The following is a 13,167-nucleotide window of genomic DNA, read 5'->3' on the forward strand; positions in this document are numbered from 1 at the left end:
TATATTTACTGAATAGATTTTTTATCGACCACATAGCGAGACATCTAGTGTGTCACTGAGCGGCATATCATTTTTATCGTTGACCTCTAGTCCAATTTATATTTCAGACCAATAGAGTGGTTTGATATCAAGGAATAATTATATTATGTTTAGTTGACAGGACGACAGAACTCTGGGCTTTGTAAAGGTGGTACAAACTGTTTCATTGGATAGAAGCAGGTCAAGCCTGATGAGCTCAAAACTCAAACTTCATGCCAGACCTCTGCTACATTTTGCTGTGTCACTATAAAATTAGCATTACACTTACAAAGATGAACTTTGTCGTAAAAGCTATGTGAGCAATTCTAGTCAGATATGAACAAAAGGGTTCTAAAATGTATTATTCCACCATAGCTCTTACATTTATGTGCACAACTGTGTGCTACGTATGCAGTACACAGCTATGGTACTGGGATGTGCAGAACAGTCATGGCACAGGGGCAACTAGTATTCAACATCCCCGCAACAAGAATATACCCTGTAACGGGACTGTGAGGCACACAGCTGGTACATAGCTGTGCTCTTCTTCCTAGCACTAGGATGTGCAAGGTTCCCTGTGATATACAATGGACATTCATAACTCGTCGTTAAGTTAAACTGTTTCGTCTGAACTGTTCTGACACACAACCCTTTGTTGTGGGTGATTGTTATTTAATTGTTTCACCTTTCGGTCCAGAAGTCTGTCTGTGTCAAACACTTTTAACTTTATACTATTTTGTACAAGGGTGTATTTTCTCTGAAGATTTACAACTTACACTTTCCAATAATTTATATTAAACAACACGGCTTCAACACAAAATGTACAAAATTAGGCCAACTCTTGCCTGGAGTGACGTACTTTGCGATATACCTTTAACCCATCCTATACATTTCACAAATCGCCCGGAGCATTCAACGCATCAAACCACAGACGACATAGGGAGTGTTATTTACTTTGGGGGTTGGGGGGTCAGAAGAATTATCGAAAAGTTGAAAATCTGAATAAGCCCCAGTCTTGATAACAAATTTACTAACCCCCTACCTATCCCGCCCAAGTGTCATTTCTATACCCCCCCCCCCCCCAACCGAAAGTCACAGACAATTCTCAACATACAGTCAAGAAGCGACGGCAAATGATGTACTAAGATAACAAGACGATCTAACCAGTCCCTCTATAGAGGGCGGTGTTCAGAATGACGTCATGATTAATGTCACTGACTTCAAAACACCTTTTTAAAAGTTACTAGGAAGGAATGTTAGTTAAATGCAAACTGTACCAAACTTAGTCTTCGCCTAACCTAGCAACAAGACCACATCCATAGCAACGGCCAAATGATAGTATACATGGGAAATTATATAAATTGGGGAAGTTGGGGAAGTAGATAAAAATTCAAAAATGATATATAGTCGCCCAGCATTTAAGATACAACACATAGCAACAGTAACTAGATGGTTTGTATATTGCATAGGTAACAAAGAGGGTGAATTGACTTGTGGACAAACGTACATTTTTATTAAATTATCACATAAACTGTACAGTTGTACTACAACACCATTGGCGCTATTTGTATCTTATTCGTTGAACAAACATGATTTTAAAATAAAATGATTTATTTTCTATTTCTATGTCTCCGCCTGCCGAGTAGTCCGTTCCTTTCCTGCACATGTTGTGGTTACCTACTCATGTTCAGAGCCGTCAAATATCACCTGATTGTGCATGATCTGGGACGATTTTGTAAGCTTTATTTTGCATGTTGTTCCTAAAAAATGGGAAGTGTGTAATGAGACTAGAATCTTTAATTGACGACACATGTAGCTATTCTTTTAAATATAGTGTGATAACATAGAGACAGCCTCACAGTAGATCACCACGTAATGTTGTAGAAACTGACACAGTACTCCACATCACAGGGCCTATCAAGAGGAGATATGTGACAAAACATATAATACCATGTTAACCAATCAAATCACATGTATCATGGTAAACGTATTACAGTCAATTCTCATAATCTTCATATTTTACAGAATATGTTATAATTACTCGAAATTTATGTTTGAGTAGTCAGTCGTCATCATTTCCTCATTTTCCAGTAGCTCCACCACTCTTGTGTATGTGATAGTTTCCAGTAATGCAACATCTGACACCCCCCCCATAACTAATGACTACTCCCTTAGATTTAAAGGTTATGGAATTTTGCAGTTCACTGACATCGACAGCTCGACTGATGACTACTCCTCTACAGTGAAAGATTCATCGCTATATCCACTCACCCAGTACTGAGTGATTGCACTCACCCAGTACTGAGTGATTGCATATAAGTTAAGAGTACACAACTTTATCGTTCAATCCACTGACATTGACAGCTAGAGTGTTCTGTTTATTTATTTAGAGCTTGTTGTTGAGCGTATGTACCGCTGTCTGTTTTGATTTTGTTATCGAAGTGCATACCTGTACTCATAGATATGAAGAAATCAAGTTTGTCGAAATCTGGACGCCGACCCAGTACGTGTGTCAATGAACTGACAGGTGTTGACTTCTGGAGAGCAATACTGTCCGAGTTACTGACATCCTTTCTCCTGGCAACATTCGTGTATGGGTCGACTATAAAATGGCACCCTGATCGTTCACCAAGCACTGTTCACATCGCTTTAGTAGTTGCATTCACGGTACGAACTCTTATATATGGTCACTTGCATATCGGTGGCGCACATTTCAATCCAGCCATCACTTGTGCATTTTTGGCAGCCAGGGAGATTTCTGTTCTGCAGTCCATCTTTTACATTGGTGCCCAGTGCGGAGGAACTATTCTTGGTGGAATTGCGGTGCAACTGTTAACACCAGGTCCTATCCGTAGCACCATGGCTGTGTTTAGGCTGGGTCAGGGAGTCACAATTCTACAAGGAATAGCAATTGAGTTCGTATTGACTTTTTGCTTACTATTCGTCATTTATGCCTCGAAAGACGACAATCGAAGAAACGTAAAGAAGACTTCACCGCCATCTTCTGCGGTTGCCGCTGTCATGGTTGCGAGTGTTATTTTTGGGGTAAGATTTCAATGTTGAAAAGGTGCTGTTGTTATTATTATTATTACTATTGTTATTGTTGTTGTTGTTGTTGTTGTTGTTGTTGTTGTTGTTGTTGTGCATAAAACATAACAAAATCCGTGGGAATTAATTGGTTTTACTCTTCCCTTTTTCAATGATTGTTATATTAACACCTGATTGGTTTATTATGGTTTTTTTATTTCTTACTAAATGTGACAAATTTACATCATAATATGCAAGTTTTTGTTATCTTTTTCAAAACGTACGCTTTATAAGACTAGTGAAAATACTGCAAAAAAACAGTACTTGTTATCCAAGATTTTTAAATATTTTTATCAGCAAAATATCAAAAGAGTTTATACGAAAATAAAACCCCCAAACAGATCATCACGTGTTCATTTGGTTACAACTCAGCTAATATAACTCAAATTACACAACTAATGGCGTACGTCTCCAATGCACCATAATTCTGAATCAGACACCTTTACGTGTAATTATTGACAATCAAACAGCATGTCAATAAATCTCTCCGGTTTCGTTGTAAAACTGTTTACATTTTGAATAGGCTAAACATGTCACAAATGACTGCAAATATTTCATACACAGACAGTTAATTTAGTGTACGTAGTGAATAGTGCTGTCAACAATCATGTGTTGTACATAGTGAATTGTAACCATTAGTCCTCTCATACAACACCTAACACAATGATAGCAAAGACTGTCAAATTATATGTAAATATTCGTATTTGACTTTTTGAACCAAAAATTTGGTATACAGTCACCTTTGAGAGAAGCTGATTCCACTCCACAATAGATTTGCTATGCAATAATTTTGGGGGGATGTAAGATTTAATATGAGAGCGAGATCTGAGTGCTCTTAAAGTGGCCATGTGGATGCTTTAATTCATCAAATGAGTTTATCGTGACTTCCTACTTGAAAAATCAACTTTAAACAACATTGACTAAGTCTGTGCATTTATATTGCAAAATGCTAAAATATGCGTAAAAAAGTTTGTTATTGTACGTACAATAACAAACATTTTACACACATATTAATCTATTGCAATTTATAGAGTTGTAAACAAGGACTTGGTATATGTTGTTTTACGTTGACTTTTCAAGAAGGAAGCCATGATAAAATTGTTTTATAAATTAAAAATCCAAATATAATACCCAATTCTCATCCATTTGGCCAAAGGACATTATCTAGAACGATGACGTAATTTATTATACTTATTTAAAAAATGTCTATGAAATCCCTACTATGCAATCAACTGTTCTGATAAAGCCAAAATACCAATGTAATGTCATATGCATGGGCAGTAACATTGTACTAGAATACTTAGTTGAATGGAAGTATTTTAACTCATACCTTATAAATTGATGCCATTTAGAGTTATCCATGTGTGGCATGTTAACATTTCCGTTTTGATGGTTGAGGACTGCAATATCTCTGATAGGTATTACGGAAGATATCAGACCGTACATTTATGAATATGGCAAATAATTTGGTGTAATCGAATCACAGATCATGATACGAGACGTCTTAAGAAAAGAATTTTGTTACGAAGCAAAGCCAAAATATGCTTTTGCTACAAATTTTCAGGGCGATTTGCAGGTTTACAATTATGTTTTGGTGATAGTTAGGGAAACACCTGTGAATGTTTCTATTTTAAAAAAGTGAAAATATTGCGGTGTAAAATGCAACGGCTGAGCGGAATTGAAGGGTTGGTTTGATTCTCTGTCGTCCGTCAACTTTTTCTATTTTCATCTTCTTCTCTGAAACGTGGGATATTTGGGTCAAAAATGATATTTTCGACTTCTTTCGTTCGAAACCAGTGGTCGGATGGCTTTGATATTTGGTATGCATGTATCTTTGTGGGAGTTCAGTCAGATTTGTTCATGCCAATTTGATGTCATTTTCTATTTTTAAAATGATTAAGTGAGGGGGGGGGGGGTAATTTTGGTCAAAAAAGATATTTTCGATATCTTCTCTGAAACCGCTGGTCGAATTGCTTGATATTTTGTGTGCATTTATGTACCCTGGGGACCGGGTATTCAGATTTGTTCACACTAGGTTGATATGGGTCATTTTTTTTCTACTTTTAGCTATTCTGTTGGTATTACTGGTTAAAAACGATACCTTTGACTTATCTGAAAACTGTGGTCGGATTGCATTGATATTTGATGTGCATGTGCCTTTGGAGAGTCTTTTAAGATTTCTTCATGCCCAAGTTGATATGAATCCTTTTTTAGTTTTAGCGGGTTTTGGTGTACTTTGGTAAAAAATTATATTTTTGACTTCGTCTTGGAATCCGATAGCCGATATATTGGAGTGCAATTACTTATCTAGCTTCATGTCTTCATGTCAAGTTGATAGTAATCACTTTCTATTTTCAGCAGATTTTTTTTCACATATACTTGTTAAAAGCTTATATTTTAGACTTCTTCTCTGAAACCAATGGCTGGATTTCTTTGATATTTGGTGTATGTGTGATATGATTGTGTAATTTTCTGGTTTTTAGCAGATTTTGGGGGTAATTTGTCATCAGGAAAAAAATCAATTATACCATGATGAACAAGTAGTGAACAATGTTTACCACTCATAGAATGAAGACATTTCTTTAGAAACCATTAAGCTAATGATGATGATAGGAGATATGTTTTGTAAGGAAGTTACCTGGTAACCACAAAAACTTCACTGTTTAGTTGAACTATTTCTAGACAATGCTCATTAATACAACATATATTAACCTTGTCCATATCCTGTACCATTTATATAATAATAAATTTTATTTTATTTTTTTAAGAACAGCAAAACTATTTCGACCGGTGTAAAACATTAACCCCCCCCCCCCCCACACACACACACACACACATATATACACACTCACTCACCCCAAGCTGTTTTGTTTTAAAATAAAGACGGACATTTGACTGACTGCCTATGTATCGGTCGCAAACCAGACTTTTGCTCAGATAAAATTTTTATGACAAGATCAGAATATTTGCTCAGCTGTGTTGTTAGAAACCTTAGTGCTGTCATGGAAGGGTCAAGTCCTGAGGTTATACCAGGACAACAAGTTTGTAATCATAATTTGGATATCTTCAAGACATGTACATGACATAAACATACAGTAAACCGAATGTCTCGGGTTTTGAAATATTGTTCACTTTTTCGATTACAGTAATCTTTAAGAGAACATTATAATATATGACATCATTCTAGCAAATCAGACTTTATTTTCGTTTATGTCGCACATCACAATGTATTTCTTCTGAGACACCTCTTGCGTCTTGGACGGTGCCGGCGTGTTGGACGGTGCCGTATAAGAGCCTGGTTGTCTTTCAAGACGATCGATGCACAGACCCTATTAATTATTTTAACTTCGGTGATAAAAAAAATCCAGTTCAAAGGTCAAGTTCTAAGATGACAGCTTGACTTTGATAACACGGATATATTCATGGATTCATCAGTGATATTAGGGGTAAAATATCACTAAGGCTGCACGAACTGCAAATGGAACGTTTTTTGTGAACTGTTTTGTTAGATATAACGATTTACTGGTAACATCTTACCCAATACATAGTATCGAATGCCATAATAAACATGTAAACAGGGGCTAAAAATAACTAGGTTGACAGAGAGAAATACGTGCAATGTAATAGAATCGTTATATTTGAGAATCTGAATTGATGGAATAAAGCAGTCTACAACATCTGCATTTCTTTGAAAAATTGAAGAAAAAGATCTCGATTATGTATACATGGCTAATGGTTATTTTATGATGTGGATGCCAAGCTTTGATGTGACTGACAGAGATCAGTACACTTTGATTTCAAAATGATAAACTATATGTAATCACCCTCTCTTTAGGACCAACGTCCAGATGTGATCATTTTTCCTTCATTGGTGTAGTTGTTGTTTTGTTTTGTTATTTGTTTTTTGTTTACTTGCGTCATTCTTGAATTCATGAAAACATACTTGATCATCACCCATAGTCACGTGGAGATCTTTGGCATTGCATTCAGGCGATAACATAGTTCTTGGGTAGACCCAAAATTGCAATTGACAATCACAGTAATACTAATAGAAGAACGTACTGTACTTTGAATTAGTAAGTACGTCATATTACACGTCATGTAGACAAACTGTACATTCATGAACACGTCATAGTACACGTCATGTACACAAACTGTACATTCATGAACACGTCATATTACACGTCATGTACACAAACTGTACATTCATGAACACGTCATATTACACGTCATGTAGACAAACTGTACATTCATGAACACGTCATATTACACGTCATGTAGACAAACTGTACATTCATGAACACGTCATATTACACGTCATGTACACAAACTGTACATTCATGAACACGTCATATTACACGTCATGTAGACAAACTGTACATTCATGAACACGTCATATTACACGTCATGTACACAAACTACAAATACTAAGTGATAAACTTAAACTCAAATGAGGCTTGCTATCATTAGCGTTATAGTTTATGACAATGTAACTTTTGGTGCGTATTTAAAATATACTCTAAAATGTATACTCAGACAAATGTATATAAAAAGACTGGCAATAAAAGACTTATTCTTATTTTTGGTCTCCCAACTGATTGGAATTTCGAAAGCAAATTGTTTGTCTGTATGTGTGGTTGTGCTCAGCTTGGCAGAAATGTAATAAGTACAAGACTCCTGTTCATTGACCTGAAACATTGCATAATGATTGACAAGTTGTTATTTCAATAATATCGACGACTTGTCACGTTTACGAAGGTGTTTGTGAAACATTGTCGACTCATTTTAACAGCCATGTTTCGTTCAGTAGTCTTTGTGAGTCTATCGTATGGTGTACATGGCTTATTCACACACAATGTATATAGGGGACTGGGGTTTGTCGCATATTAACAGAAATGTCTCAGCACGGTGTGACGCACAGCCTCATAGCATATATGTGTACATCTGCTTTTTAATGCCCCACCCACCCTCACCCTCCCCCTACCCCTCCATGTTACTGGCGTACAACTGCACCACATACACTGGTTGTCTGAAGTTGCTGGTATACGGTTATGTAGACTTTCAATCAATCTTCATAATTATGTTGTTCGTACTTTAATATACAGCCAGAGGTGGTGTACTTATACCATTACAAGTACGTTAGTCCCATCAGTAAAAACACACTGTATAGAGTTACAATGGAAACAAAAAACCTACAAGCATGTCAATAGGAGAGTTAAATCATGGTAACGTTCGGGGTACACAGCAGAAGAAGACGTTCATTTCGCGTTACGCCAGTGGTGAATTTTCTCCCTGGCTGTGATGAATACAGATGTACATCGACTCTGAGTTAGTGATCTTATTTCTATACTGGGGAAGTTCTCCTAAAACAAATGAGATCGAAAGGACCCATATTTAATGAATACGGATGATCACTTTCACCTGCCTGATTCACATGTGCCCCCCCCCCCCGGGGATAGATCAGTCATACTTTAATATACAAATATACCGTCAGGTACTTATTGCCGCGCCAATATATCAAATTAAAGTGCGTATTTTTCTTGAACACTTATGATAGGTTGGTCTAGTTCACGTGACCCCATTAACCGTCATCGTCGAGGAACGTACAAATCATTGGGGAAAATGTAGCGTTAATGTTTAATGGCTTTCTGTTCTTTGAAATAATATCATAGCACTATGATCTACTATTATCAACGAGACTTTTCAGCAATGACCAGCTCGTTGTTGGTTCGTATATACGCCCCCATGTGGTGGAACAATGTACTGGTGATGAACACCTTTGGGCAGGTGTTCATTCCCAGAACAACAAAAATCGAAAATAAATGACAATATGCGAAATGATATAGTTAAATAAAGCAATGGGGAAGTATTGCCACATCACATTTTTTTCAAATTAGTCTTGTGTCATTCTGTTGACCAATTATTACATATGCCAATATTTGTCTAAATATATTTATGAGAATTATATGTTTCTTTATAAAAAAGTGACAATTGACACTTTCCTCTGATACAGAAACAAGAAACTCTATTGAAACTCTTAAAAACACAAAATTGACGGGGAAAATTGAAAAAGAGGATAAACAAGCGAACTATGGTGAGAATATTATAGCAACTACTGAATATTAATCAATCCACTGAAATACCAAGAACCTCGACATTGAAACTTTTCATAATTTCAAATCTATCTCCTATTGTATGCGAGTGCGCACCGTCATATTGGATGATGGGGGGTGGGGTGGGGTGGGAGTATTTACATAAATGAGCAGATTCTTGCCCATTATGTAAATGGGCCTAAAAATAACACTCTTTGGGCTAGTTTGTACGCCACGCCACCATGGGTCTGTAGTCACCGGTCTGCAATTTAATACAGCTATTAAAATAGTATTTGTGAAATATAAACAAATTAAAAACACCGCATTTAGATAAATATTGATGCTAGTGATACAACTTCCAAACAAGAGAAAAACCTTGACAACCCATCCCCTGTCACCCCCCCCCCTACAATTACTATGTAAATTGTTTGTACAGGGTATGCAGAGCTATGGACAAGACATTGTTATTTTACATGTTGGCAGATTCAGAAACTAGAATGTAACAGAAGTGTAACGGGTGACTTTTTTAAAAAATGTACACTCCTAATGTCTATCGTGTAATCACGATCGACATATTTGAAAGCCGACATATTCGAAGAAAATGCTATCACGATAGACATATTTAGTACGATTGAAAACCAAAAATATCGTCGAAATCAAAAATGTAATCATGCAACACCATACACATTTTTTTGAAAATAGAGCGTCGTTTTTTTTAATGTCTATCGTGCTGCACGATTACATTTTTGGTCTTCGTGGTAGACTTTTATGGTTTTCAACCTTGCCAAAGATGTCAGCAGGAAACTCAAAAAATAATAATGTAAAATCATTGACTTCAGCCCATGAATGAGTATATAGCTAGGGTTTAGCTTCTATTTAGTCATTCTTACTTCCAAATTTCATTTTTCTGGAAATTCAAGAAACTCATGCTGCACTTCGATTGCTCTCATTTATTGTTAGATCAATTATACTGGTGGATGTCTGAACCCAGCCATTGCACTTGGTACTGCATTTGCTTCAGATTACTGGCATCTACATTGGGTAATTAGTCTACAACCATTTTAGAAAGTTTATCGTTAAAATCTGATGTGATGAATACGGCTCGATTTCTTTATTTACCTCTATTTCATTTGTTTAGTGTCGTCTGTTTCAAGTGGTAAATGACATGCAATTTATTTGTTTATATTATTATTCGACCTTTCGATGATTGATTGATAGGTTGATTGATTGGTTGATTGGTTGATTGACTGATTGGTTGATTGATTGATTGATTGATTGATTGATTGATTGATTGATTGATTGATTGATTGATTGATTGATTGATTGATTGATTGATTGATTGATTGATTGATTGATTGATTGATTGATTGATTGATTGATTGATTGATTGATTGATTGATTGATTGATTGATTGATTGATTGATTGATTGATCGATCGATAGACTGGTGTGCTGACTCGATGGTCATTTGTTCAGTCATTTATATAAGTTATTGTTCTTTCCTCAGATATATTGGCTTGGTCCCATCACTGGTGGAGTGACAGCTTCCGTCACTTACAAGTACATCTTCGCAGCTGAAAGCTCGGTACAAGACAATGACTGAAGTATTCGCTTGGTGAAGGGGAAATTCAAATTTTACTACTATACATTTACTACTGTACTGATTTGATCACCCACGATATTAACTAGTTTAGCTCAGAAAATCGATGACCCACGATATTAACTAGTTTTAGCACAGAGGTTTGAAACTGGCCTATTTCTTTACTAATTTATTTATTTAATTTATTTTTTTATTAATGCTTTTTTCTATGACTTTTAAAAATAAAATGAACTATTTTAAAAACTAATTTCTGGTGTTTTTTCTCTTAATCATTTTTTTTAATTATCCCTTTGTTGGTTTTATCGTTCAACAAGCTAAATATGACGTTACTATGGCTACCATAATATTATACATGACATGTAATAAACGACCTGTCTAAACTATTTTGTAGGTCATACACGAATACTTCATCTACAGAACTTATGACGTCTTTGTCTAACATTTCAATACTTTATTTTATATATTATACAAACATTTGGTTTGTAAGAAGTGAATAACTATGTGACGCTACTTTTTCTAACTCAAAATAACATATTTATGGATACAGATGTCAAACAGTTGAAAGTTTCACAATAGAAACATACTAACCGTTATCCCTTTTACTCGTCGGAAATGACATACAATCATACACTGTCCCAGGGTGTTTTTTTTAGACAGGGCTATGTTAGTCATGCGAATGTCTTGTTTACCAAAGTGTTACTTGATTGTGTTGCAATTATCAAACTTGAAAATGAACACGTTCGAATTCGACTTCGAAGTGGTTTGCGTTCTTGTCTGGACACATCACCACTACTGATTGCACAAGAACTGGTAAGGAACCACACGTTTTGTACACTATTGATACGCTTTTGGAAAGTTTTAATATATGTTGCAATTGGTTCGTATAAATTGCATTTATCTACAAAATCATAGTGTCCATTACTTACACGTTGGTCATATGATATGTATTGTATTGAGATAGCTTGTTGAACGATAAAATGAACAAAAGAATAATTTGAAGATGATTTAGAAAAAAACTAAATATTAATCCAGAACTTAATGTTCATTTTATGTTTAATGACACCTTCTATTTGTGACACCTTTTAGAAAATACATTATGAAAATAAACAAATAATCAAAAAATAAACAAGAAATACACAAATCAGTAAAGAAATGTATAGGTCAGTTTTAATTTCCTTTGATTTGAATATGCCATGGCCATGTGAATGACAAATGGGTAATTAGTTTGGATCTTTAATTAATAAAACAACTCTACATACTTGAAAAAAACAATGTGATACAACACATACCATTCCTTGTTTGTAATTTAATGAATTGCAAAATATTTATTTAAAAAAAGAGAGTAAAATCTTTGTTATTGTACGTACAATAAGCTAGGCTGAGCTTAACAAACTTTTACACGGTTAGCTTTTTGTAATTTATCAAGTTACAAACACGGACTTGGTTGATACTGTTTTATCAAGTTACTAACACGGACTTGGTTGATACTATTTTATCAAGTTACAAACACGGACTTGGTTGATACTGTTTTATCAAGTTACAAACACGGACTTGGTTGATACTATTTCACACTGTAAGAAAACATGGTAGAGTTGTCTGAAGAAGTGAAAATATCCAATTGTCACCCATATGACCACTTTAAGCTTATCTGCAGATCTTGTCGCGAGCCAAGTATATCGTTAGTTAGGGAGCTGTTTGAGTCAGTATTTATGGCGGGGGGTGTTCGGTGGAGTCGAAGTCTTCGAAGAACCATCAAACATTTCAGTAACCCCCCCCCCACCACCACCACCACCCCTGCGTCACTTTCAGCATTTTAGTACCCCACAATCTTTTGAGAGACTCCCAACAAAACAATAACAAACACCCCACATTTGTCAATTGTGGAGTATCTTAGTTACATAGCCTAAAATGTACATACTACAAGTTGTTTCAAAGTCATTACAAAGCATTAGGCAAAATATTTTTTAAAAAACGTGTATTTACGATAACTCGACCAACCCTAGTTTAAGCCGCCGACCCTAAACATAAGAAAAGAAAATCTTCGTCTTTTTGGTCTTCACGTGTATGACAGTATGTCTGTTTTCTTTCTCCAGTGATGCCTGTACATATTTGATAAAACTGTCAGAGAATGGACAGTCTGACCGATACTGTATTTGTCATAGCAATATTGTTCGAAATTAACGATAAATAAAAAGGTAAAGATAAAATAAATGAAATAAATTAAAATATCGATCTACTTACCCTATTTTCTGAGGTCATGTTATCGGAAATACACAGTTATTTGTTTTTCTTCTTAGAGGCTGTTTGTAAAGAATATAAAACTTTGTACGGTGATTTCTGATTTTTCCGCGAAGATAGTTTGGAATTTTCT

At 35.5% G+C, this 13,167-nt stretch overlaps 1 protein-coding gene across 1 annotated transcript; it reads left to right on the forward strand.

Annotated features, from left to right (window-relative positions):
- Nucleotides 1–2,481: 2,481 nt before the first annotated feature.
- On the forward strand, nt 2,482–10,799 carry LOC144438122 (aquaporin-4-like). The gene is made up of 3 exons (XM_078127152.1): nt 2,482–3,063; nt 10,158–10,238; nt 10,704–10,799. The coding sequence occupies exons 1-3, from the start codon at nt 2,482–2,484 to the stop codon at nt 10,797–10,799; spliced, it is 759 nt and encodes a 252-aa protein (XP_077983278.1).
- The last annotated feature ends 2,368 nt before the right edge of the window (nt 10,800–13,167 follow it).

This window comes from Glandiceps talaboti, chromosome 7, assembly GCF_964340395.1.
Source record: "Glandiceps talaboti chromosome 7, keGlaTala1.1, whole genome shotgun sequence".
In the NCBI taxonomy this organism is placed as follows: Eukaryota; Metazoa; Hemichordata; class Enteropneusta; family Spengelidae; genus Glandiceps; species Glandiceps talaboti.